The 27,245-nt window shown below is 55.3% G+C and overlaps 1 protein-coding gene across 9 annotated transcripts; it reads left to right on the top strand.

Moving 5' to 3' along the window:
- On the top strand, window positions 1-27,101 carry AHCYL1 (adenosylhomocysteinase like 1). 9 transcript variants are annotated; one of them, XM_074894082.1, is made up of 19 exons: window positions 12,725-12,963; window positions 14,996-15,033; window positions 15,290-15,560; window positions 15,852-15,963; window positions 16,341-16,484; window positions 17,257-17,357; window positions 17,652-17,754; window positions 18,018-18,112; window positions 18,985-19,091; window positions 19,174-19,290; window positions 19,504-19,567; window positions 21,028-21,116; window positions 21,587-21,657; window positions 22,134-22,228; window positions 22,313-22,411; window positions 22,984-23,052; window positions 24,244-24,322; window positions 24,783-24,903; window positions 25,050-27,101. In XM_074894082.1, exons 4-19 carry the CDS (start codon window positions 15,873-15,875, stop codon window positions 25,054-25,056), a joined length of 1,452 nt encoding a protein of 483 aa, XP_074750183.1. In that variant the 5' UTR covers window positions 12,725-12,963; window positions 14,996-15,033; window positions 15,290-15,560; window positions 15,852-15,872; the 3' UTR covers window positions 25,057-27,101. The 9 variants fall into 9 exon arrangements, 8 of the variants coding, with proteins under 8 accessions (XP_074750179.1, XP_074750180.1, XP_074750184.1 ...); XM_074894078.1 differs by lacking the exons at window positions 12,725-12,963; window positions 14,996-15,033; window positions 15,290-15,560 and adding exons at window positions 3-322; window positions 10,600-10,725; XM_074894079.1 differs by lacking the exons at window positions 12,725-12,963; window positions 14,996-15,033; window positions 15,290-15,560 and adding an exon at window positions 6-322.
- The last annotated feature ends 144 nt before the right edge of the window (window positions 27,102-27,245 follow it).

Here is a 27,245-nt window from a genome sequence, read left to right on the forward strand (position 1 = left end):
CCCTGGCGCCGAGCGCGGCGGCCGCAGTCCCCGCCGCAGCGCGCTGCGAGCCGGCGGCACCGGAGCCTCCGACGCGGGACCGGCCGGGCCTAGTCGAGCCTAACCGGGCTGAGCCGAGCCCAACCGGGGCGCACCCGCCTGCCCGCCGTGCCCCGCCCCGCCCGGTACCGCGGGCGGCCGCGGCCTGCCTCGCTGCCTCCTCCTCCCCCTCAGGATGTCGGTACCGGAGCCCGCCGGCGGCGAGGAGGTGAAGCAGGCCAAGGAGGTGGAGGACGTCGAGAAGTACTCCTTCATGGCCACCGTCACCAAGGCCCCCAAGAAGGTACCGGTACCGGCGGGCGCTGGCCCGGTTCGGGAGGGGTTGGCCCGGCTCTGGGAAGGGCAGCCCTGAGAGGGGGGGGGCTGGGGAAGCGGGAACTGGTCCGGTTTGGGGGGTGAGTGGGAAGGGGAGGCTGTCCCCATTCAGTGGGAGAGAAATCGGCGGGGACTGGTACCGTTGAGGGGCAGCTGGTACCAAGCCCGGGTGGAGGAGCCCGATGGAGGATGCTGGCCCAGTTTGGGGTGAAATAGGGAGGGATTGGATACTGAGGAGAGAGAGCTTTGTATTGGGGTATGGCCCTGGCCTGGTTGGGGGTGAGGGGGTGCTGATGGGGGGCTGGCACCAGCAGGGGGAAAACGTGGCCTGGTACAGGGGGGCTGGGGCCGGGGCTGATTTGGCTCTGGCAGGGGAGGAAGGTGGGGAACAGAAAGCTGGGGAGCAGAGTGGGGGGCGTGACTGTGCCATGGGGATACCTGGGGGGCAGGGTGACCCCGGGCAAGGGGACAGGCAGGTAAGGTCGGGGGACCCTGTGTGTTGGGACCCCAGTGGGGACTGTGTGTGTGGGGGTGACAGTGCTCTGCAGTGGGGCCAGAGGAGAGGGACCCATTAAATAGGACGAGCTGGCAGCAGTGACCTGGAGATCCTGCTGTAGGTCGCTCTGAAGGGCGGCAGGAGGAAACTGGGAGTGTGGAACTCTTTTTGGGGCAAGGGGGTCTGTTGGAAGTGTGGGTGGAAGCGTGTCTGGGCTTGGGGAAGAGGCTGCCAGCGCAGCCCTGGGTGCTGAGCTCTCCTGAGTCACCTCTTTACCCTTTCATCCTTGAAGGCCTTCTCACAGGAGTTCCTGAGATCTGCTGGTGCTGCTGCCCGCGGTGTGGGCCCTGCTTGTGTAACCCTTTTGGGGTTGGACAACACCTTTTGGGGTGTACGGATGGCACCGCAGGCGGGTGAGCACTGGCCGTGCCGCCCTGGCAGGGCACAGGACCTCCACTAACTTGGGTAACTGGCTTTTTGATGGGTGAGCACTCGGAGACCTGCACCCCTGGCTTGGTGCAGCCCTGCCGGGCTCAGTAATGTGCTGCTGAAGTCTGGGTCCTGCCAGCGAGGCAGATTTGTGCTCTGAGCGCTGCACGGATCCGTGCAGCTGCAGCTGGAGGTCCCTGCTGTGCTGAACATCGTGTTCCCCCCGGGGCTGCAGCCGCCTGCCTCCTCGCTGGAAGCAAAGGCAAAGCAGTCGCAGGAACGCAAACGTTCTCCTTCTCTGGGGGAGCGTCTCTTCTCACCTGCTCTGGCCAGCGGTGGGGTTGGGGGAGCGTCTGACCCTCGTGGAGGGGCTCCTGTCAGGCAGCTGTGTTTGAGGCATCTCTCCTCGCCCAGGCTGACGGCTGCTGCCGGGGAGCAGGGGTCTGGAGGCTCTCCTTGCGCCCCAGCCCTGTTTATGTGGACGTAGCCTGGAGGAAGGAGCAGAGGAATGCGGAGCTGGGATCTTTCTCTTCCAGCAGTGGCTCAGCACAGCTCAAACTCGGGAATTGTTTTCACCTTTTCATTACCGTTGTCCTCCTTTAAAGCTGAGGAGCTAACAGTGTGAGGCTGCAGCCAGCTGATCTGAGAGGGGAGAGCAAACTGCTAACCCTGAAGTATGCTACGGGGCCAAAATATGCGTCGTCAAAAGAAATGTGATGTATGTGGAGGAGGGAATCGATCCAACATCCTCAGAGGCAAAGTTTGCTCGTGTCTCAGGGGGTATGGGATGCTGTATCACCTTGAATTTGCTGCTGCCCGCGCGGGCTTGTGGCACAGCACGAGAAGCCACGGTCAGTTGGGCAGCTGCTGCAGCCTTTCCTGGCTGGGTGATGATATTAAAGGTGCCCAGAGCGACACACGACATTTGAGGCTGATAACATCGGCAGGCAGCGAGATATTGGGGAGTGTGCGAAGCAGCTGAGGTCAAGGAACAAAATGCTTCGGGCCACTGTTTTCCTTGCCTGGCTAGTTACTGCGAACAGTGCTCTGTAATAGCGAAGGCGTTGGCAGAAGGATAAAAGGACTAGGAAGGGAGAATTGCCCTCCTGAGATAAGATGTTGAGTGCCCCCAGTTCAGATGCCTTCGAAGCAGGATCGCAATTAAACCATTAAAACGATTCTGTTTCAATGCAAGTTGAAGTGACTTTTGTGCTCGCTGCCCCTAGAGCTTTCAGCGTGGTCAGAGGCCAGCGAAGAAGATGGTTGAGAGAGGTGATTTACCAGCATTGAGGGAGGGGAAATCTTGGCGTGCTGCTGAAGCAGCTCTCTCCCTGGGTTTTTGGACTCCTTGAACTTTGCCGATGCAGTTTGCGTAAGGAGTTTGGAGATGGGGAGGGCGGGAGTGTGGCCAAGGTTGGTGCAGGCTCTGTCTCCTCTGTGTGACTTGCCACTGAATAGCTTTTCAAAGAGGAGCCTTCGCTTGGGCTGGCGCTGGGGGAACGCGCCAGCGTGCAGCGGAAGAGCCGGCGTGAGCCCGCCAGCGTCCCATGCCCAGCTCGGACCTGGGGGAGCACCTCGGATGGAGCTGGGGGCACGTCGGCCCCACGGGTGCTGAGAAGTCGGCATCCTCCTTGCTGGTGGCAGCCTGCGTTGGGGCACCCGGAACGAGCCTGAGCTGCGCAGCCAGCCTGGGCGATCGCTGACGTCTTTGTTTCCTCTCCTGTCAGTGACTTGTTTAAGGTGAAAAAGTGAAAGAGCAGGAGGTAAGAGATTAAAAGATTAAATATGATCAACTCTGGATTTAAGTAGGAGCCGACGCAGTCGAGGTGAATGAAACTGTAGCCTTTCTGCAGAAATGGGGGGGGTTTCCCCCCCAAGAGCTGGGGTTGCCTGGCTCTGCCGAAGCTCCTTTTTCACTGCAGTTTATGGGAAATCGGGCTGTCAGCAAAATAACACCAGCTTTGGTCAGAGCGAGGCGGTTCTTTGGCAGGGAGTGGTTTAAAGGCAGAGGTAAGTGATGCTGAGCTTTCTACTTTCTCCAGTGAGTGCCTTGGTGTTGCTGGGGAAGGTTGGAAACACTGAGGCTTGTGGCTTGCCCGGGTTAAGTGAATATGGGTGTGGGGCTGACGGGAGGGCTTGAGGGCAGGTTGTACTCTTCCAGATCCCTGCGTGCCATCACCGCTGTGTCTGGGTGTCTGCTCTTCTGCCTCCCTGGAGACCGCGGGTGCCCTTGACAGCAGTTGCTTTCTGAACTCACGTCAGCCGGTCAGTGGAGCCTTAAACTCCTGGCTGAGCCGAGCCGTGGGTACCCTCGAGCGGGAAGGACGCGGCGCTGTGCTTGCGGCAAAACAGGGGGGGTTTGGCAAGTGCTGTCCCTGTCTGTCGCTTCACCCGATCCCTGTTGCGTCCGGCGGGCTCCTTCACACCTGGGTGCCGACAGACAGACAGACGGCCGCTCCGCAGACAGATCTGCTTACTCATGCAGCACGCCTGGAGCATGAAATGGGCTAAAACCTCGAATTTGCTTTCGGGGAGTTGAGCTACGGGGCAACTCCGTGCCCCAAGAAGCCGGGGAGGCTGTGGCCGGTGTGTTTGGGTTGGTGCTGTGCCCCTGCGGATGCTGGCACCGGCGGAGTCCCGCGGAGGCTGTGCGGTGGGGAATGCTAATGCACAGCGCTGCAGCTTTGCAGTGGTAGCGAGCCGAGCTGCGTGCTGGCTGGCACGGGGGTGGCAGGAGATGGGAGCAGGGGAAGGCTGGGGAGAGGGGGATGGAGCACGTGGGGAGCTGCCGTCCCCTGGGGAGGGCTGGACACCTTCTCCTGAGCATCATCTCTGCTGCTGCTTTTTGCTGTTGTCTGCAGAGCCGCTCTCCTGCTGCCTGAGCAGTGCCTGACCTTGCTGCAGCCTGCTGCTTCCCTGCCCTGCACGCAGCCCCTTCCCAGAGCTTGGTTTTCTGTCCTGTTTTTTTTTTTTTCTCAGTCCCGAGTCATCTCAGGTCCCTGCAGCTCTGCCAGGCTGGGTACTAATAAACCACCTTCCCCTTCGGTCTGTTGGGGGAACGAGCCTGTCCTTGTTTGTACTGATGGAGCTCCTGCAGTCGCTTGTTCTTCCTCTTTCTTTAATTTCATCCCTTACACTGCCTGCTCATAAATCCTCCTCTGCCTTTGTGTGCTTGTCCAGGGCAGCAGCCACCACCTCCTTGCCTGGTAGTTTAGCCAGATGCCGTACACTCGACTGTTTTTGCGTCCTTGCCCAAATCCTCTGTTTTTTTGCTTTCTCACTCTCCTCTCACTGTAGTTTTTCCTTTTCATAATGAGGTGCCTGGGCTGGGATGTGTTGAACGGCTCATCCTACTCTGTAAGGACCCCCTGGGATGGGTCTGGCCTTTCTTGGGGTGCAGGAGAACCCTCATAAGTGACCACACTGCTGTGGCTAGACGGTCACAAGCTGGTCATACCCTGACCCATGGTGAGAGCAAACCAAGAGGGTGTTTTGAACGGAGATGATTTACTGGGGGCTGGGAGCAGACAGGTCACTGGTGGTGCTGTATTAAATGACAGAATTGTAATTCTTTCTGTTATAAGTCACTCTTGGGTCCTTAGCAGTTTGGCTTTTTGGAGGGTCTCATTGCTGTCCAGAGGGGAGCTTTGTCCTTGTGACCCAGCACTACTGCAAGGCCAGAAGATGCTTAATTAAGTTACTGAACCAGAGAGCAGGAAGAAAGGAGATTTTCCAGGTCTGACAGACATAAGCCATCTTCAAAACGACGTGCCAGGGCGTGGGTCTCTTGCTTCTCCATTCGCCTCCTCCTGCAGTCCTGTGAGGTAGGCTGGGTTTCCACTCTGATCTCTGGGCTTTGGAGATGGGAGAGGAGTTGGATATTCATTCTCCCCAGCCTTCAGAAGTGTCTCTTGTCATCTTCTGATGGTGTGGGTGTGGGGGCCACCCATCTGAGCAGCGCTGGCTCTCCTGTGAGCCCCGCTGTGCTTGGTGGGAGCCTCCTTCCCACGTGAGCAGCTAGGTCTGGAGCGTGGGAAGTCTGCTGGCGGCAGAAGCGCAGTGTTTTCTTTAGGCCTTTCCCAAAATGCGAGATTATCTTCTGCTAGGGACCGGCCTACCACAATACTTTCTTTGGGACCTAGACAGTTTTCACTGTGCTTTCCACCCAGGGCAAATGTTGGAGCCTGTTCCTGTGCTCCCTGCTAGAGGTTGAGGCTGGGATTTTTGGCTCTGGAAAGCAGCTCTTCAAGGCCAGGTTGGAGTTGATCCTTTTGAATAACCAGCTGACTCGATGTGGGGCATTGGTGAGGATCGTGTCCTCATCGTTCCTCCAAGGAGCCAGCGAGTGCCTCGTCGCAGGTGTTTGAGCAGGGGGAGGTGTGGGCCTCGGCACTCAGTTGAAGAGATTTGTTCATGCCTGGCTGTGTCTTTTATCATCAGGAGTTTCCTGCGAACGACGTTTACGTTTGCAGAGGGCTTGTTGCGTTTCCTGCTGAGCCCTTTGATCAGAGCTGCTTATCTGGGGACTCTGACTCACCTTCACTCAGCAGATGGTGGTGACGTTTGAGGTGACTGTCCCAGGGCCTGCCGCTGGCCCCGTGGAGCTGCGGGTGCAAAGGACCTTGTGCTGACGCTTCTGCAGAGCGTCACCCCACTCTTTCTCAATGGGACTGTAGGTTGGATCAGTGGGGGGCTGCTGTAGGAGGGCCGGGGAGTCCCACCAAGGAGGAGCATCTTGTTACCATCTCTGTGGGGTATGCTCGAGCCCCTTATCAAAGCCCTGGGGACTTGGCCACGCTCAGCAGCGCCTGAACCTGATCTGCACCGTACCCCTCTAACCTTGGGCTAAGCATCATCTCAGCGTGGTTAACCCTCGGCAGGGCACGGCACAGGGAACGGGTGCTCTGGGGCATCTTGATTGATGGTTCAAAGAGAAAGCTGCCCCTTGGGGTGTTTTTTGAGCAGTTGGTCTCTCCCTGTGGGGGCTCCCTGCCTCTGAGGAGGCGGGATGCGGAAGCTGGGGCTATTCATGCCTTTAGGAAGTTGCCCCGGTTGCCCTGTCGCATTGGGCTGCTTGAACTGTGAATTTTAATTACACTTCGGGATCAATACGGTGGCCTTGGTAACGAGCTTATTGCTGCTGCAGAATCTGTTTACTTCAGGTTGGTGACAGCCAAAGAACTTAGGTGGCCGAGGACATGATGTTCCAGCTTGTCAAACAGGCTGCATTGTAATTCGGGTGAGGCTCCCGCGGCCCTCCGAGGTGGGTACAGCTTCCCCTTGGCTGCCTCCTGCGGACCTGGAGTTCGCTGGCAGGACCCGCTCGTGCCTGGCAGAGAAGGAGCTGCCTTAATTCAGGAGCTGTGATTTGGGTGGGGGTTGTGGGAGCCTGGTTTATCTGCAAGGTGTGGGCGTAGGGAATAGCTCCTTCTGCGAGGAGAGAGAAGGTAGGCAGCCTGGAAAGGAGCTTCCTCGGGGCTTTGCCTTGCTGAAATTCATGTTTTGGTTTCCTCCTTCCAGATGGCCTGGGGTGAGGTTGAACCTGTGTCTGCTGTTTTCTGTCTCTCCTCCTTTCACCTCCCCGCAGGGAGCCTCGAATATCACACATTTCTTGCACCGTGGGGAGAGGCTTGCATCCAACCTGGGCATGTTTTGGAGCGAGAACATCTGGCCGATCCCTGTTGACCTTGGAGCCATCAGCCTCTTGCAGGCAGCGGAGCCTGCATCGCCCTACATTAACCAACCCCTTCTCCGAGCTCGCCATCCCCACAAGGATGTCACTTCTTATCCCTCCTGCCCCGTTTAAAAGAAAGGGGGTTAATTGAGTCAACCCTGTTTGCAGGAAAGGGTCGACTTTGCTCCGACGTGAGGAGTCAGTGTCCGAGAGGGTGATGTTTGTCCATCCTGATAGTGATTCCTCTGAGTCCTGAGCAGTGAACAGCCTAAGCTGGAGCCTGGGGTTTCTGTTCTGCCTTGCTAACCAGATGCATCAAAATCAAAGTCTTTTCCAGGGCTGAAAACAGAGTTACATTGGTAAATGAGAAAAGGGCAGCTCTACGTGATCCGCTTGTGGAAATACCACTATCAGGGGCTTTTAGGGGTCAGGCAGGGCAGGGGCACGGGGAAGATGCATTTCCAATTTTCCAGTTGAACAGCTGTATTTCCTGGCTCTCTGGGATTTATTTCAAACAGGCTGCTCCTGTTTCGATGCTGATTCTGCCAGGCGTTTCCCCTTAGAGCCTGGCATAGGGATGGAGGGTCTTCGAGGCATAGCTGAGAGTAGCTGGAGCCTCGCCTGGGCGGAGGTTGCTGTATTGGTCTCTTGAAAGACCAAAAGAGGTCTTGAAATGCTCTGATTCTGCAAGCCAGTTCTGGGGGAGAAAAGGAGGCGGGTGGGGCACCCGGGGTGCCGGGTAGGTTGATTCCTCCCCAAAAACACAAGGGCTGCTTTAGTATTACAGAGGAGAGGTTTGGGGTTTTCAATTTGTTTGTTTTTGTGTCTAACCCTTGCGTCAGACCCGTGTGGTGGAGCTGAATGAGCCCTCTGACAGCACTTCCAAGTGTTCCCTTGGTCTTGCACAGCTGTGGTTGTAGAGGAGTTTTCTAATTAATTTAAAAACTGATGCTAACTAAAGATGATTCCCTATCAGCTATGACACACAAATACATTTCCACGAGTTTCCAGCTCCGAAGCAGGCAGCCGGCCCGTTTGAGGCCGTTAGTCCCTTGTTTGTCTCACAAGCCGCTGCAATGACTTAACCCACAGTCCTGTCCGTGCAATCCTCCCAGCAAGGTAACTCCAATTAATACCAATTACCTTATTGCCCAAACGCTTGCTCTGCCGCAGGCGCACGGCTGGATTGGCACCACAGATGAATCCATAGGTGAGAAGTCTGGGATGTCTTTAATCCCATTGTGGCCACCTCTGCACCCATTAAAGACTTCTCCTGGGCTGTGCTTCCCCTATTTCCAAGTCTGTCCTCCACATACCTTAATATCTCCAGGCTGTCTGATGAGGGGGGAGATGTGTGTGTGAGCTAATTAGTTGACCCAGCAAGCCAAGCTGATTGCTTTTGCGCTGTGGAAAGCAATGTTTGCCTGTCTGGGTAGCCGTGCTGGGTTCGTGGGGTTAACCTGATGGGAGTTCAGTGCCCTTAAGGATCCCAGCTATCTGCCGATCCAGCTGTGAAGGAGATATCCCTCTGCGCTCCAGCCGGGAGCCGTTGCCTCGATTCCTGCAGTCCAAGGAGTGGTGCCTTATCTGCTGGTGGGGAGCTTTCCCTCTGCTCTTGCTGGAGGCAGTGCACCTTTGACCTCAAGGTGTTTATAAGGCAGTAGTTATTCCCAGTTACTATTTAACAGCTGGGCACTCAAAATCACATTTATTTTATTTAATCCCGCCTTCTGTTTATTTTTCCTTTAACTAGCATTTACAGTGATTCCCATAATGACGGAGATCTTGCCGTGGTTTCCAGCCTATTAACCTTTGGAATGGGCCCATTTCTTTCCTGGTGTTTCTTCTTCTTTGCTGAGCTTTGGGATTTGTGTGAAAGTCCTTAATTCTCCTCTTGTACTCATGGAAACATTTTTTCTGCCCCTACCAGTGCTTTACCCAACCAGCCCTCCTCTGCCAGTGAAGGATGGAGGTTGGTATCAGGGCTTGGCCGGTTTACTTTGCCAGGACCTAAGTGCTCTTTATTTCCTTGTCGGGAGCGGTGTAAAGGTTTCCAGGCAGAGGTCTGGCTGCGGTTCCCGCTCAGGGAGTCAGTGGGGAGAGTGCCAGGCAGGTCTCTGTCTCTCTGGGGAGGAACAACCTGCCCTGTGAACCCTCTGGGAGCTACAGGTACAGATCCAAGCGGTGCTGAATTCAGCTCTGATTGTGCTTTGATCCGAAAAGCAGAGCAGCACCCTCAGGCAGCTCTTCCCAGCTGTGTTGTCTGAATGAAGCTCTTTGAGGTTTTTTCTAAAGGTTTGGGTTGGGGGAACTGTCAGGAGGAAGTTGTCCTGTTGCAAAAGCCACACCTGAGGCAGAAGCAGGTCCTGTTCCTCCATAAAACTTCTCTAGCCAGGGCTGTGCCGCTTGGAGCTCTCTCCAGGGCCCTTGGTGCTCTGCCAGTGGGTGTGGAGGATCAGGAGACGCCTGCTGAGCGCCCGGCTGCCGACGTGCTCCTCCAGCATCCCTGCAGCACGATGGGGCTGAAGCCATGGGCGCTGCTAATGCAGCCCCCTCCCACCTACACCCAGCCTTGTGCTCTGCCGCTGGGGTGCTGCTGAGCTGATTTGACCTGGAAATCTGGTTGTCCTCTGAGCTTGGCCGCAGCCTCGTGGGAATTCATGCAGCCGCTTGTCATCTAGGTATGTGCTGGCTCGCTTGGCTGGAGCTTGGAAGTGGTAGAATGGAGTGGTTTGTGAGTCATGAGGCCAAATCCACCTCAGAAACTGCCCCTGGCTCGTGATTTGGGAGTGGGCATGATGAGTGATCCTGCTGCCCCCATCCCTCTGCTCAGAGTACCTGAGATTTCCTTTCCTTCAACCTTTATGGGATGCTGTGGTCCAGGAATACCCCTCCAGGGCTGCATAACCTCACAGCAGAGGAACCTTAAAAAATCCATGCCTGCCTTGCTGATTTCCACCCCAAAAATACACATGTCCCGTCGGGTTGTGGAGCAGGAGCTGCATCCCCCTGTGTGCCCGAGGGCTGGGGGCTGCGGTGGGTTCCCTGCCCCATGTCTAGACACTGTCCTGTGGGAACAGGGGTTTGGCTCTCCCAGCCTGGAAGCGGGGCAGAGGGGGTCTGAGGACAGCGGCAGCCAAGTCCTCTAAACAAACCAAGCGCCCTGGCACAGCCACGCTCACTGGTTCGCCGCAGCGGGACTGCTGCCAGCCCCGGGGCCAGCGCAGGGGAGAGACTCTGGGAACCTGCGGCGAGTGGGCTTGGGGTGGTTTCAGCCCCTCGACCCAAGGAGGGCAAATGTGGCAGGAGACCGTGGGTAGCTTTTGGGGAGGGCTCTTTTCTCCTGCTTGGGAAGCGTGGGGTCCCCTCTGGGACCTGCTGGTTGTAGGAGCAAAGCCTGGAAGAGTGCTGTCCCCTCTTTGAGGAGGTGGCACAAGCAAACCTGCTGCTCGTCTCTTCTTTTTGACCTAAGAATAGAAGAAAAGCCTCATGCTGGTCATTTTATTTTATTTATTTTTTTCCTATGCTGATGTGTGGCTGAAGAGACCTCAGCCCCTGGGTGCCTCTTCCCTCCCTTGCTGCTGCGTTGACTGAACGTGACGACTCGCTTCTGCAAATACATGGATTAAAACAACTTGTCCTTTAGAAACGCCTGAACTCAGCAGTGTGGCAGGACCCAGCTCCTCGTGAGAAACCAGCCGCAGCTACCCGGGATGAAACGATTCTTCTGCACATAACGAATCCTCAGCATTTGAAGCCTGGGTGTGAGAAGGTGCTCATCTCCAGATCTGCAAAACTCAGCCCTGGTACAAGCTGCTGGTCACGTCTCATGTGCAAGTGAGGCTGGTGAGGAGGATGAGTGCTGATTTGAGCTGTAAAGCATTTCTAGTCTGGCTGAATTTCCAGGAATGACAAAGAAATGATGAACTTAAAAGACAGGGCACGTCAGGGCTTAGCGGTGTGGGCAACCGGCAGTGCCCTCCTAGCCTCTGCCAGAGAGTTTTTGTTTGGGAGAGGAGATTAAATAAGGGGAACTGGCTGCTCTGAATAGTCCTGATCTCTGCTGCTGGCTTTCTGCAGTCAAAGGAGAGGTCCCAGGACCCTGGATCCTTCCAGACTTTCTCCTGGGAGGGCAGAAGTGGGTTGGAGATTTTCTTGCTTTCCAGGCAGTTGTGTTGCTGTGAGAACGTGCTCTGCTCTGATTTTGCTGTTTCTTCCTGGGCGACTGCGCTGTCATCATGTCCATGGACGTGGTAGAGGAAATTTAGGAAGCTGGATGGTTTTAGGTGGCTCACTGCTTCCTTCTTATCTTGGGTGATGTGTAAAACCTGCTCTTGTACCTCCCCTCCCCGCTCCCCAGTTACTCCAGGACAGAAGGGGCTGTAAGGACATAAGGATGCTTTTTTTACACCACTGTGGATGTGCCATCCATCACATCCCTAATGAAAAATAATAATCAAAAAAAAAAAAAAAAAAGGGTTGCTAAGGCAAACCTGGTGGTGGCAATATGGGTGCCTGGAGCTGCTCCCTAGCATGTGTCCTTTCCCCTGTGGAGCCTGCGCCTCGGTGAACCAGGTCAGCGTGAGGCCCCGGGGATGGCTGTGAATTGGTGGATGTTTTCCAAAACCACCTTCTCTTCCTTCCGCAACCTGCTCCGCTGCTGCCCCCCGAGGCTGCACAGGATGCAGTCAGGGATGCCTGGCACGGTGAAGGAGCTCAGGCATCCTCTCTGGAGCCTCCTCTCTGGAGCCGTTCTGGGGATGGAAAGAGTCTTAAAATTCAAAGTGGGGTTGTTTTCTGTGAGAGGGACGTGCCTGGCTCATCTGTGCCCAAGGTAAATCCAGCTGGATTTATAGAGTCCTCTGCAGCTCAGAGGCAGGGGGGGAACTTCTCTTACTCGGTAAGCTCAGAAAGCTGCTCACTAGCCTGACTGCTGAGGAAAAACGCAGGATAAACCATCGAGGATGGCACACCCAGCAGTCACGAGCTGCTGGTCCGTTTAGGTGGTAGCAGTCCAGATCTGGAATCTGTTTGCCCTTCGTATGTTGTAATAATTAAACAAACGAGGCTGTATGTGCTGGGGGCACGTGTGCTGCTGGGTTCAGGACTGCCCGGCCGCTGTGCCCACGCGTGGGCAGGTACCTCACAGCGCAGGGAGAGGCTTGCTGAAGCCCATTGTTTCACTTCACGGTGGTTTTGGGAAGCACCAGACGGTGCAGGCAAACAAGGTGGCAGGTTTTTTTTGCCTTGGGAGGCCCTGGGGGTCCCTAGAACCTCATTTGATCCTTTTTGGCGTGCTGTATCAGCAAGGACGATGTTCCCGCACCTCCTGCCCAGCCAGACTCAGGGCATGGAGGGGTGGTTTGAGCTGAAAACGAGCAGCCGTTGTTGGGAAGAGTCGGATCTGCGTGGGAATGGGCACGGTCGCGCCAGGTTTCGCAAGGGGAGAAAATGTACTTCTGGCTTGGCAGGTGTGACTGGGAGCGGGCAGCGTTCAGCGTCGCTTTGCCAAAACTTGGCGGGAGGTGTTGGATCCTGGTGTTTTCCTACTGGGCATCTCCCAAAAAACCCCCGCTGTACCAAGCCAGGAGCTAATGATTTGGCACAGGGCTCCATCAGGACCCCGGCCCATCTCCTCCTGTCAGGAGGTGGCGATGCTGGCAAACACCCCCGCTCTGTTTCTGTGCAGAGAAATCGGTGCTGTGTTGTTTTGCCTCCTTGGTCATGAATTCCTGGGACAAAAAAATATTTTCCTTGTTCTTAAAGCCTTGTGCTCCACCCGGTTGGAAAAGCCTCTTCCAGCAGGATGAAGTTTGGGATGTGATTCGCGATCGTGCTCTCAGTAGCCGGACAGTCCCAATCCCAAGCCAGCCCGGCTCTGGCCAGCCACAGCCGACTCCTCGCAGCCCCCGGCCGGGGATGCCATTCATTCAAATTCCCATGACAAGCCAAGGGATTACGAGATTTTCTCCGTCGCCTTAATGCAGCTAGAGAGCCCGGCACATGGAAGGTAACGCGCCCGACGGTCACACACGTTGCCAGTCGCCTCGGTCGCTTTGCCTGACCGCAGCACCCGCTGTCCTCCCTCATCTTCCTCTCGGCTGGTTGCCGGACGCTCTGTTAATTTGCTGGGCTTGGAGGGGGTTTGATGTGCAAATGGTTCATTCGATTTGGAAGCCGCTTGCCACGTTTGATAATTTTAGACAGGGCAGATTTTGCTAAGCTGTGGAGTTCAGATGAGCTCTGGTAAAGCCATGGTGGGGATTATTGTGGTTGATTCCGCACTTGGTTTCCTTAGCAGTGATCCCCCCCCGCCCCCCCCCCCCCCCCCTTTGGATTCAAACCCCTCATTTCTAGAACTGCTATTTCTCTTAAAAACTGTGCCTTGGAGCTGGCTTAACACCCCGAGCCAGTCCCTTGAAGGGGATGACAGTGTCTGGTAGATCTCTGTTGTCTTGGTGGTGCGGGGATGGTGTGGAGCTGGGAAGCGCAGCAGCCTTCCATCCCCACCCTCTCCTTCCTATCACATCCCAAACGAGCTTTGCTCCATGAGACCCTCCAGGCAGCACGTTTCACCGCGGGGGAAATGCTCTGACCTGGGGCTCCTGTGTCCTGGATGCTGTAAGCAAGGACAGACACCCACCTGCATCCTAGCCCGGAGCAGCAAAGTCTGAGTTACCTGTTTTTGCCCTCCTGGGTTCACCTCTTCCCTAGAAATCTTTCCCCGAGATGGAGAAAATTCCTCAACTAACACTTTAAGCTATTTTAATGCCAACAGCTATTTTATGGGGCATGTTTACACCCTCTGGTTTGAGTTGCCAGAGGAAGATGTGGGCGCGAAGGGGTGGGAATCTTGCTGTTCTGAAATTGCTGATATTTTGTTTCCCCCTGCCCTGGAAATGCCCATGAGCAATACACCAGCACGGAAGTGGCACAAGCCTTTCTTAGGCCGTCCAGGAAAGATTGATCCAAGCAACAGACCTTGAACAAATTCCAGCAATATCATTCCTTGGTTGGGAAACCGCTGTGCCTGCCAGCTCCGGCCCTGCGCCCTGAGGACACCGCTGCTACCTGCTTGGTGTTGCTCGCTGGAAGTGTTTCTGCACCTCTTATCTCTCGGTACCAGCTCTCCCAGCAGTGCTCTAGGTTACGATGTCCTCCAGTTCCTCCCTCTGCACCCAAGGACCTAAACCAGTTGCAAAACCAAACCTGAAAACTCCCATTTAGCGTTCCCATTCTTTCCACTAATGCAAATTCATGCCATTTGCGTCAGAACCGCACGGGCGTCTGCTGGGAAGTCTGCTCTGGGAAGCAGATACCGGGCTGGAAATGTGTCCAGTATGGAGGAGCTGGCTAAAAAACTTTTAGCAGCAGCACCCACAAAAATGCCTGGGATGCCTGCCTGGGTGTGGTGATGGGCTTGATCTGGTGCTACTCTGTTCCCCTCTTCAACCCCCATGTCCTCCCTTGGGTTGAGCAGTAGGTTTCATGTCCTTGTTTCCCCTCCTGAGCAGAATACCAACACTGCTTTTGGCCCATCAGCTGGGTTTCCCCAGGAACCGTGGCTCCATTTTACAGCCCAAAAAGCCATACTAGTGCTGCAGACACCCCAGACCCAGAGTATGCAGATTCCTCCTTTCTGGGCCAGAGCATCTCAAGTAAATAGTTTCATTCTTCTACCCTTGAAGGCTGTTTCCCGCATCAAAGCTTTCAGGGAGCTTTTGGGATGGCTGTGGCGTGGAAAACCCCTCCTTGAGGCCACTGTGGCCTGTCTCTTCCATCATTTTGATTTCTTCAGGACTCTTCTCGAGGTCTCCTGGGTCTGTGGGGATGCTTTGTTAATCCCACTCCCTGTGATGATGTCTCATCCTTGTTAAGTGGCAAAATTAAATCCTGCAGCGACATGATCAGAGGGAAGAGGCCACGCTGGGGCTCTTTGTCGGGGTCTCCTGCGTGGCAGTGTGCCGAGGAGGGGGTGGTCAGGCTGGATTTGCTGGCGCTTTTCCTAATTCCCTTTCATCTCTGTTGTCTTTCTCTTGCAGAAGCAGTAATAGGGCTTTTTCCTGGCTGATCACATGGGGTGAGTGCAGCAGCTGAGCAGTTTGGGGCTATTTTTCCCTTCCTTTCAGCCCAATGCACTTTAATTTGATGAGCTGGTGGTAGGTGCTGGAGCCTTGAGTTGCCTCTGGCTGAGAGAGGAATGAGGGGTGGCTGTTTTAGGGCTTCTCTTACAATGGAAACATCTGTAACACTGAGGAGACTGAAAGCCAATGCAATGTCAACTACTTTTTGTTGAAATGTTCTCTCTGGCTGAGGTTTTTTCCCTTTGCTTTTAGTGTCGGTTTTGGAAGGAGGTGCCGTGTTTTTAACCTGCGGGATGCTCCGTTCCCAGGGAAGAGCCTGGAAGCACCAGGGATCTGAGTTTCTGCTGGGACCACCCCAGCTTTCTTGTTGCTGTGCTTTTGGGCAGAAATCCGTTGGGACCAGTTGTGACAGGGTCTGTCGGGAGCAGGGTCTCTGCCTGCGCGGGGCTTGTCTGGAGGGCTGCATGGTATTTGTGTTGTACAAGCAATCTGATTTTCTTGGAGGAGCCTCAGGGAGCCAGAGGTGGGTTAAAGGAGATGTTTCAAGCCTCGCTGGGTGCTCTTTTTGTCTTCAGGTGTTAAGTGTCAAATCTTTAACATTCGGGTGACAGAGATGATCAGGCAGAGGAGGGGGTTTAATTTCTGGCATATGTAGCCACAGATCTGTTCCTTGATGCCTTTGGTGATGCTTATTTCTGTGACTACAGCAGTTAAGGTGGGCTGGAGGGACCCACGGGCCTGTGTAGCCTGGAAAGACGACATGCCGTAAGGAGCACCTGCTGATTTAGCGCTTCTCTTCCTTTGCACTTCTCAGCAAATCCAGTTTGCAGATGACATGCAGGAGTTCACCAAGTTCCCAACCAAGACGGGCCGTCGGTCCCTGTCCCGCTCCATCTCGCAGTCTTCCACCGACAGCTACAGCTCTGGTAGGTGCTGGGCTCCTTGTCCGTGCTTGATCCTCTCCCAGATCCGGCGTCGGTGCCGCTGTGAACAAACACGCTGCTCACCCGCTTGTCAGGATGCTCCATGCTGCTGTGTTGTACTTGGATGTGGAGGGGATAATTCTGGGGGTTCCTGAAGCTTGGGCATTGATTACTAGTTGATAACCCAGTTATCTCTGGGTTGTTTTGGAGAACAAGAGTGCAGAATTCCTTCTGGACACTCACTTTCCTTAGGAGATTTGTAGTTTGAGCCATGAGTGTCTGTGCATGAAAGCTGGGCAGCAAAACGGAACTGAAACGCACCCAAAAGGGTAGGAGGTCCCTGAGACCTGGGGTCACACTCCTTCCTCTCCTGGCTTTAGCTGCCTCCTACACGGACAGCTCCGATGATGAGGTGTCCCCCCGAGAGAAACAACAAACCAACTCCAAAGGCAGCAGCAATTTCTGTGTGAAGAACATCAAGCAGGCAGAGTTTGGGCGCCGGGAGATCGAGATCGCTGAGCAAGGTAAAAGTGGAGTGTGGGGTTTGTGGGACTTTGTGCTCTCCAGAGGGAAGCTGAGCCGTGGCAATTCCCACAACTCTTGTTACAGCCTTGAATACCCTGTCTTACCCCCCCCCAAATCAGCTGATTACATGGGGAAGAGCTAGACACGACAGCAAACATTAACGATGTGGGGCATCCATTTTCTAACAGCAGCAGAGCTCCTGCAGGGTTTAATGTTCTGGTGGCTTTGGATGAGAAACCTCAGTGGGCAAGGATCTTGCAACACCTTCGGAGACATGAAAACTGACAATCCCAACCCTTCCCCTGGGGTTTGTGGGAAGCTGAGTTACCATTTCCAGGGGGGTGATTGGGTAACTTTGCTTTTGGGCACCTTTTGGACGCATGCTACCAGAGCCTAGAAGGGGAAGATAATTCAGGCACATTTAGAGAAGCTCCTCTAAGCTGTGGCAGCACTGTTTTCAGCTTCTTTAGCTGCTTCTCCTTGATGCTGTTCTGCTGCAGGGCTGGTGACTCCCTAGCTGCATTCCTTGGACAGTACCTGTCCCAGACCTCTCTTGTTACGTGGCTGTTACAAATGGCACTGGTGTTTTGGTCCCATTTTGGACAGACCTGCCAGGCCAGGGATGTGGGGTTTTTTCTCTGGCTGTCTAACAACTATAACAAAAATTCTAGGGCTGGATGTAGCCTGAGACCCTGGAAAGGAGAGCAGGGCTGGCAGAGAGGGGCCTCTCTGAACTAAGCCGTCATTAAAAGCCTTCTTTTCCTTTTGCAGACATGTCTGCTCTGATTTCACTCAGGAAACGAGCTCAAGGGGAGAAGCCTTTGGCTGGAGCTAAAATCGTGGGCTGTACCCACATTACAGCACAGACTGCGGTGAGTGGCTGCTTATTTGGGGTGTCTGGGGTAGGAGAGACTAGCTTTTCCTGGGGAAAGAAAGTCCCTTAAGCTTCCCAGCTTTGGGGAATCAGAGGATGCACCTTCACATTTCTGGAAACGCTTTGCAAAGGTTCTGCTGCATGTGTTTCCCCAGGGCAATGTTTGCTGGAGCTGGTCCCTGATGGGTCCCCTGATGGGTCCCTGATGGGTCCCTCACTGCCCGTTGTGCAGGGCTGTGCCTGGGCCCCTCACCGCTGCCCCGGGCCTGCCGCTCACCCCACTGTCTCGCAGGTGCTGATCGAGACGCTGTGCGCTCTGGGAGCGCAGTGCCGCTGGTCTGCCTGTAACATCTATTCCACCCAGAACGAAGTGGCAGCTGCCTTAGCAGAAGCTGGTGAGTACAGCCAAGCCTGGGGATGCAGAGCCCTTCCAGCCCCTCCTGGCTCTGCAGCCTTGTCCCAGACAGCTGGTTTGAGGGTTGGTTTGCACCAAATATCTTTTAGGGGAGGGATAAACGGGTCTGATCCTGTTGTGGGCTGCGGTTTGAGCTCTGCGTCGCCCCTTGGCCCTCCTCTCCGTGGCTTTCCTGAGCTGGCCAAGCAGGAGAGAGCTCTGCCAAACACAGCAGATGCCAAGGATGCTGTTGTCTTCTTCTAGGTGTTGCCGTGTTTGCCTGGAAGGGGGAGTCAGAGGACGACTTCTGGTGGTGCATTGACCGCTGTGTTAACGTAGATGGCTGGCAAGCCAACATGGTAATGAGCCTTCTTCCAGCCCTTCCTCTTCCTCCGTGGAGTGGTCACTGGGTGCTCCTCACCCTTCCCTCCCTGGGGTCCTGCTGGGGCTGCCTTGGCACCTGCTGGCTTTGCAAAAGCCTCTGAGCCCCCGTTAAAGTGGGGGTCCTGGAGAATGGCAGCTGGAGCTGGGCTGGGGGCAACCATGGGGGTTGGAGGAGCTGCAGAGACAATGGCCTGAGCTGATGCAGCCCAGTGGCGTGGGAGCTGCCAACGAGCCAAGAAACCACAGGACCTCTTTCCCCCCTGGAGTCAGCTCTGTGGGAGCTGCCCCAGCTGCTCCTCTCTTGACACAGATCCCATCCACGCTCTCCCAAGGCGAGAAGGTCTCTGCAGGGGACCTTTCCCTTCCTGAAAGCAGATGATGCCTCTCACTGCCTTACTGCATGGTCCGTGATCACTAACGACGTGATAGCATGTGTCAGTGGGCTGTGACAGCTCCCGCAGCCTTTCCTCTCCACTGTTTGCTTTCAGGGCATGAATGTTGTGGCGTCCTTCTGATCTCAGCCTGTTTAGTTAGTGCTGCCTGTGCTCACGTTTCCAGGCTGCAGAGCAATAGCAGGGGCAGAAAACCCTGTTAGGATCCATCAGCTCCATGCAGGGGGTAAGAAATCCTCTGTGTTTTGGAGGAGACCCCGAGTTGCTGGCAACTAGGGGAACCCAGGAGTCCTGGCCCCCAGGCCTCTGCCCAAACAGCCCTCCATCAGTGCCTGAAGATGCTCTCCATCTCTTTTTTTTTTTTTTGTTTTTTTTTTCCCTCATCCTGTCCCCAGCAAGTGCTTTTCCCAGTGGAAGGCCTGACTGCTCCATGCTCTTCCTTGCCCGTTCTCTAGATCCTGGATGATGGTGGGGACCTGACCCATTGGGTTTATAAGAAATACCCCAACGTATTCAAGAAGATCCGAGGGATTGTGGAGGAGAGCGTGACCGGCGTGCACAGGTAGGACATTTGGGAAGGCTGATGTGGAGATCTCGTACTGGGTTGCTGCTCACTGCTCTGACACGCCTCTGTCCTCTTCCAGGCTGTACCAGCTCTCCAAGGCCGGGAAGCTTTGTGTCCCAGCCATGAATGTGAACGACTCCGTCACCAAACAGAAATTTGATAACCTATATTGCTGCCGGGAATCCATCCTGGACGGGTGAGTCCAACCCTTCTTCCCCTCCGCGCTGTCGCTCACACTGGTGGATTTGGCTCCGGCTCCTCTCGAGCAGGGATCGGGCTCTTCGCTGCTTTGCCCTTGCTGTGTGCTTGCAGGATCTGGTTTTGGGGGCTCTCGCGGCGCAGCGCTGCCCGTGGCCATCAGCGGTGTGCGCTTGACTAATCCCAACACAGGTCTCTCTCTGTCCCCCAGCCTGAAGAGGACCACGGATGTGATGTTTGGAGGGAAGCAAGTGGTGGTTTGTGGTTATGGGGAGGTGAGTTTCGTAAGCGGCTGTCGGTGGAGCTGTGAGTCAGCCTCCCCCCGCGCCATCCTTCCCCTGGGCTCAGCATCCTGCTTCTTCCCCGTGCAAAGACCACTTGCCCTTGATATAGGAGTAGATCAAACCTGGTGAGTGATTACCAGGGAGAATCTTGCTAGAACCTGCTGGGAGCCTGCAGAACAAGCATCAGATTCCCCAGTTTGCCTGCAGATTAGCTGGGCTGCAAGTACGACAGTTGCTGGGAACGCTGGCCTGAATTATAACTACCCATGGGTGCTCCCATCTGCTGTCCCTGGACCGAGTTCAGCATCCAGCCCGGCTGTCACCGAGCCTGTGACAGAGGAGGCGGAGGGGCAGGCTGCATCTCGCTGGTGGATAACGTTCTGGCAGAGGGGAATTGTATCACGAACCTGTAAATGATTCTGCCCTGGAAGAGCACGGAGCCGGGAGCTGACACCTTCCCTCCATCTGTGCGCTGTCTGTGTGGGTGTTTATCTTCCCGTGCTGCGAAGGGCCTGGCAGTAGCTGCAAATGCTCTTCCCGGCAGGAACGCGCTTACTAATTTATTTAGACACCAGTGGAGCCCAGCTCTGCTCGACAAGAGGCTGTGTTGGCTCTCGCCCAGGCGCTCCGGGGTGGCGTCTGATTGTCCAGCCATGAGTTGTGCTGGGAGTTGTAGTTTCCAGGGCCTGTCCCGAGTTTTACCAGACTTCTTCAAAACAAGAGAGTCCTTCTACCTTCACTGGTTTCCCATTTGGATGTGGGTTGGAGTCCCAGCTTACCCTGCCTGGCTATTGTCAGAAGACCTGAGGTTGGAGCCGGGTGATAAGGGGGTCTCTGGAGGTGTTTCTTGCCCGGCAGCATCTTGCTGGTCAGAAAATGGGGCTGAGCACGGGTACGTGCAGATTAGCCAGGCCTCAGTGTGGGTAAGTGGTGTGGAGAGCCAGACTTCACTTTAATTTTGTAGTGAGGAGAGGGATAGAGTCAGAAGTGCTGTTACAGGAGCTTTGCTCTCCCCCGTGCTGTAGTGGGGAACGTCAGATGGAGGATCTGTCCCCCGATCAGTGCAGGACAGCTCTGAATGCCAAAGAAAGCCTTTGGCTTAAAGGCAAGTGGGGGAAGTGCATGCTCGTCCAGACTGGCTTTAATCTCTTAGAGGAGAGCTCAGAAGGGCTCCTGTGGTGCTGGGGGCTCTGCAGGCTGCAAGCGTGTTGGTTTTGGAAAGCTCCTGCCAGCTGGTGGCTGTGCTGGAGGGCTGGTGGCTGCGGAGGGGGAGCTGGGCTTGCGGCAGAAGTGCCACTCACCAGGTACATTGCTGAGCTGCTCCTGGCATTGGGCAGGTGGCTGGGACAAGCATCTCCCAGCCTGGGATGTGCTTGGGCTGTTTTAGGGAAGGGATTGTAGAGCTCTGAGCGTCCTGTGTTCAGCTTCATGCTGACGCTTTGTCTCGGCAGGTCGGCAAGGGATGCTGCGCCGCTCTGAAAGCCCTGGGAGCGATCGTCTACGTCACGGAGATCGACCCCATCTGCGCTCTCCAAGCTTGGTAAGATGTTACATGTTGCTTGTGTGAGCATCTCTTCGTTTGCTCTCTGGCTTCCTGTAAACCCCGACAGAGGCTGAAGCAGAGCCAGGAGGATCTGTGGCTCATCTCAGAGAATATACATCTTGTTGGGGTGTGATGGGGAAGGGCTGGGGCAGTGGTGGGGTACCAGGCAGTAGGCACCTGCCCCAGCTGGCTTGGGAAGGCTGCTCGAGGGTTCATGCAGGGCTGGCTGAATGCTCCGCACATCCCCAGGCTCCTCCAACATTTGTGAGAGCAGGTTTGATGCCGCATCCTTTGCACAGCCCTTCTTCACGCATCTGGCGTCCCTGGGGGTGTGGAAGGGACAGCCTGGCTGCTGTGTGAGCAGATGGGAGCTGCTGCAGCAATACAGCACCATCCCTCCTGGCCTGGGGCAGAGAGGGAACAGGCTTCTCCTCCTCATCGTGGTCCCTCTCCCCCTTTTTTGCCAGCATGGACGGATTTCGGGTGGTGAAGCTGAGTGAAGTAATCCGTCAGGTGGATGTCGTCATCACCTGCACAGGTAGGGATGAGAAGGTTGTGGGTGAGCCTTGGAGCAGGCCGAGAAGGAGCAGTCATTCCCAAGTGGGGGTCTCAAGGGTGCTGGGGGAGCTGGGGATGGAGGATGCTTCGCTGCCACGTGCTGCTAATTTTACAAGAGCAATAGCTCTGCTCTGGCAAGAGCTTTTCCTCCTACCCCCCCCCAGTCTGCTATTTGGCCACAGTCCTCCTCAGTCCCTGGGAGGAGGAGGGACATCACAGCCGTGTGTCCCAAGGGTATTTGGGGGTCTCCTAGAGCCTGGTTAATTCGTGAGACCAACGCTCAGCACTCATCCCGTGTGTTTCTCCGTTGTCACAGCCAGGAGGGCTCTCATCCTGATGGAAGTTCATCTGATGTTGCCCCAATCTGAGCTTCTCTGACTCAAGCGCAGGGAAGGAGAAATCAGAGGGTTTATATTTCCACTGCCTTGGGTTCATCTGTGCCCTCTCTGCCTGCAGGAAACAAGAACGTCGTGACCAGAGAACACCTGGACCGAATGAAGAACAGCTGCATCGTGTGCAACATGGGCCACTCCAACACCGAGATCGACGTGGTGAGTCTGCCTGCGGCCTCGACGGCTGCGCCTGCCCCGCCGTGCTCCCGCTGTGACTCCAGCCTCTTCCTCCTGCTCTTGCAGACCAGCCTCCGGACCCCGGAGCTGACCTGGGAGCGGGTCCGTTCCCAAGTGGATCACGTCATATGGCCGGATGGAAAGCGGGTGGTGCTGCTGGCCGAGGTGCGCTGAGAGTCCTGCCATGATGTTGTTTTGAACCTCTCAGGAAATCGCTGTGTGCAGGAGCTTGTAACAGAGATTTAACCAGGTGGAAAGGTGCTAGGAGGAGGTTCAGAGCTCGAGAAAGGGTTTCTTGATTTATTTTCTTTTCCCTTTTCTTGAGGCAGGGGAGGTATCATGTACCACGTGCAGCCACAGAGGTGCCATCTGGCTCTGTTCTTTCGAGCCGGGAGCCATCCCCATCAGCCAAACGCCGTCTGCTTCTGGCTTTGGCAGGGTTTCCCACACAGCAAACTGGCTGGGTGTCTCCTTTTCCCACTTGAGCTCTTCTGGCAGTAGGAGGGACTCGCTCTTTCTAGGGACCACAACATTTCCCTGCCTTAAAGCTAAGGGTTAGAGTGGAAACTGAGGCAGAGTTGGAATGCTCTGGTCACATAGGTGGGCCTTGAATCACTGTGCTGTGGTTGCCCCCTGCCCCGGGGAGGGAGTAGAGGTGACTTCTATCTTGAGACTCAATTTAGTTTGGCTATGGGGGCAAGTTCAGCTCTCTGCAAACTCCTCCTGCTGTCTCCTAGGGCCGTCTTCTTAACCTGAGCTGCTCCACGGTTCCCACCTTCGTTCTCTCCATCACAGCCACCACTCAGGTCCGTACACTGCAGGGCCGGGGCGCGAGGGGTGGAGGATGCTCTGGGGCCTTGCACGAGCCTCGGGGTGGGGACGGTTTGGAAGAAGCTGGGAACACGCAGTTGGATGGGTCTCTGGGATGGCACCAGTGCCAGAAATACTGTAGCTATCACCTCTTGGCTGGGATGCAGTTAATGATGGTGTGAACTCACTGCTTTGGTTACAGCTGGGAGAGCTTTTAAATGAGCCAGCCTTCATGGCAGAGCTCCTGCTGTGCTGTAAGCCACTGGAGAGCTCCCTCAGCACAGGTTTAAGCTTACCTCAAAGCAAGGCTTTGTTTTGTCTTTGGACTCTTTGATTTCAACAGCACAAAAATCTCCCCTGGGGTGAGTTTTGGGGATCTGGAGGTCAGTGGTTAAAATGCTCCCCAGCATCAGCGCCGGCTCAGCTGGGCAGACACAGCTTGTGTCTTGCGCTGTTTGTCGTGACTCTGCCCTTCCAAAGAAAACGATGATTAAATTTGGTTCTGCTCTGAGATCTGCAGTCGGTGCTGGCTGTGCGAGCAGCCGAGCCTGGTGCAGCCCTTGGTTGGCGAGTGATGGAAGAAACCTGCTGGGCTGGAAAGACGGAGGGGACTGATGGCTGGGGGAGGACAGCCACGCGAACGGTGGGGAATTCCCTTCTCCTCACACTTGTCGGTCCAAACTGACGGGGACCAGGGCTCTGTTTTGGACCTGGCTCTCAGCTGCATGAACTGGCACTTGGGGGAGATGCAGTTTGATTTCTGCTGAAGGAGTGGCTCTGGTTTTTGGAGCAATGCCGCCAGCTTAAAACGAGCAATCCCTTCATTTCTGCGTGATGCGGCAGCTGTATGGTTTTATGGAATTAGAGCTGCTCCCCTCTCCTCCATCCTTGTGCTCTGGTTTTCCCCGGGGCGTTAAGCCCAGATGCTGCAAACAAGCTGGGTGGCATCTCCTCTCCGATCTCTCTGGTCCTCCCCCAGTGGTGGTGGGATTATGGAGACCCAGGGAGGGATGTACCCTTAAGTAGAAGCCTTTCCTTCAAGGCATTTTGGAAATGGTTGCCCCCTTCCTCAGGCTCCCAAACCCTTATCTGCTGCCGAGAGCTTTGTGCCATTGCGGGTGTTCAGTGCTGCCCAGCTTGGTGGCTGTCCCTGACTGTCCCCGGGCTGTCCCCTGTGATCTCTGCAGGCTCTGGCTCTGATTGAGCTTTACAACGCTCCCGAGGGCCGTTACAAACAGGACGTGTACCTGCTGCCGAAGAAGATGGGTGAGTGAAGGGAACCCAGACTGACTTATTCCCCAGGTAGCAGTTTTGGATGTAAGGAGAAACTCAAACCTGGGCTGGAAAAAACTCCCAGAGAGAGAATGAGTTCAGGGAGGCCATCAGAGGCAGCAACCTTAAAACACGTGCAGGTTGTTTGATTTATTTTCCTTAACCTGCAGCGCTGGCCCGTGCCCCTTATCCTGCAGCCTTCCTGCTCGAGGTTTTTCATGCCACCCTTGTGCCTTTTGGTGCACATCCAGCCTTGCTCAGCACCAGGGCTTGGGCTCAGCTCTGCCGTAGGCTTATGTGACAGTGAATCGGTGGTGCTAGATGCAAGGACTGCCTAGGCAGACCCAGCATGAGACCCTTTTCGTGCCATATGATGAGTCCGTCCATCATCTCCCCAGCAGTGTAGTGGGGGATGTGCACCCCCTGATCCCCTCTTTCCTCTCCCCCTTCCCAGACGAGTACGTCGCCAGCTTGCATCTGCCTTCGTTTGATGCCCACCTGACAGAACTGACGGATGATCAGGCGAAATACCTGGGACTCAACAAAAATGGGCCTTTCAAACCCAATTACTACAGGTCAGTGTCAGCTGGGGCAGGGAGCCGCTGTCTCCTCACCCAGTGGGTGCTGCTGGGGACATCTCCCGGCACTGGGACAGTAGCAGCTCCCAGGAGCTGTGTCCCCAAGCACCCACGACCTCAGAGTGCCCTCCCTTCTCTTCTAGATACTGACGGACCATACCCATGAAGGACCAGACCACACAAGGCAACATTAGAGAGATTATTTTTAAAGATCATTTTTATTTTGGTTTACCTTTTTTTTTTTTTTTTAAACCAACAAAGGAACCTGTTTTTACATTTATCAGTGTGATTTTAAGGTCACTTTTTCTTCTCAGTTTCACCCTTTTTACGTGATCACATCTCTGTCTGATCTTGGCAGACAACCTGGGATTTGCTTCTTGCTTTCATGTGGCTGAAGCCGCTGGTGGTTCCCAGCCCTGGCTCCTGGGGAGGGTTTCCCTTTCCTGATGTGCCAAGGGCAGTTCATTCCTGCAGCGATATTTTTTTTTTTCTTCACCTTTCCAGCCTGCGTTAGTCTCGGCCGGGATCCCTGCAGATATGGAGATGCTGTTCTACCTTATCTTATGTTTCTTTCTTTGTGTGGATTATCTGCAACTTCTAAATTGCCTTAAAGAGCCCAGTTTTAGCTGCTAGATCAATGCTCCTAGCACTGCTTAGGAGCAGAGTGGCGCCTGCTGGCCACCTCGCGAATAGGTGACTGTCCCCAAGCCTGGCCAAGGTCCTTGCGCCGAGGTGGCCCAGGTTTGGTGGCCGCTGGCCCAGGTTTGGTGGCCGGCCGGGAACGGGGGAGTTCACTGTTTCAGGGTGCTAATCTGAATTCGGACGGGGGTCGCTTACCCAGCATTATCCTCATCTCTCCTAGGTTTTTTAGCCAAACTGCACCTTAATTGAGTTAAAAACATCTTTTGTTTGTTTGTTTGTTTTTTCCTCTTTTTCTTTTTGATCCTTAAAGAGATGTTTTAAGGGGGGGGGGGGGAAGTGTCGGGGATGCAGCTGCCTGCTGAATGCAGGTGCTCACTGTGTCTGAGCGGCCCCATCTCCCACTGAGAAGCGCAGGGTGGTTTTAAGGGTGTCTGGGGGTTTTTTTTGGGGGGTGTTTCACTTTTTTGTTTTGAGACGGACGCAGAGATGAGCCTTCCCCCTACCCCAGCCTGGGCCCTCTGCACCAGAGACCTCTGCGCAAAGCCCTCTGCTCCCCATTGCTGCCCCAGCCCTTGAGCTGGGCTTTCTCAGCTCTCCCCTGCCCTCTCGCAGTGCGTTTCAGCCACTCTCATTGGTTCATCCCCCTTCGCCATCCTCACTGGTGACTTGTTTCTCTTTTCCATCTCTTGCAGCTTGTCCCAGGGCAGGGGAAGCTTCTTGCAACCCAGTGAGGTTTCTCTTGGCTTTTTTTATCCTCCCCAAATTGCCTCTTTCTTCCCCCTGCCAAGGCCAGAGCGTGAAGGGAAGGAGGACCCTCGCTGCCTGCATCTCCCGGTACACGGATAATGGAGATGTTGTGGTACCTGTGACTGGGGCTGCTCCTTCACCTCTGGCCACCTCCTCCCACAGACTGGGGCTGCCTTTTTAGCGCTGCCTGGCTGGGTCCCTCCCTGGGGCTTTGCAGGGTTGGGGGTGCCGCTGTTTCCTGGGGGCTGCAAAGCTCCTTTGTGGGGACGGGAGGAAGGTGGGAGGGGTGCTCGTGGCTTTAATCGCCCTCCTCTCTTCCCCTCAGTCTCCTTCTCCTTTGACTATTCTTCTTTCTCACCCTGCCCGGTCTCCTCCTGGACTGTCGCTGGGTCGCTTGCTTTCCCCACAGATTTTGGGGATCACCTGCCTTGCAGGGTCCCCTCCACCCTCCCTTAAACTTCACGGGGGACTCAACGCCTGGCTCAGTGAGCTGTGATGGGCGTCTTCGGGGCGGGGGGGGAGCGAGAGCATCCCCCTTCCCCGTGAGGGGACCCACGCTGGGACCCCTTGGGGGTCACGGTCCCCCCCCTTTCCCATCCACGTTAGGGTCGAACCTCGGCCTAAGGGCTCCATCTCTGTATAAGCCATGTCGTGGGGGGTGGGGAGCCCGGGGGTGGCGGTGGCAGCGTCGGGCCGGGAGGGAGAGGTTTATTTTGTATATGAATGATTTTTAATGAATGCAATATTAATCCTTGCAGATGAGCAATAAATCATTAAAGTCTAATTAAACTATTAGGAAAAACAAAGCGCTTTTGCTTGTGGGCAGTTTATTTGGAAGAGTTGAGCACATGCAGTCCCTTGGGGACCCTGAGTTGGGTCTGAGCTTAAGCCCTGGCCTGGGCTCTGCCTTTGGTTGCCTCCAGATGGGCTTTTTGGGCCTCTCCAGGGCC

This window comes from Strix uralensis, chromosome 24 (genome assembly GCF_047716275.1).
Source record: "Strix uralensis isolate ZFMK-TIS-50842 chromosome 24, bStrUra1, whole genome shotgun sequence".
NCBI lineage: Eukaryota > Metazoa > Chordata > Aves > Strigiformes > Strigidae > Strix > Strix uralensis.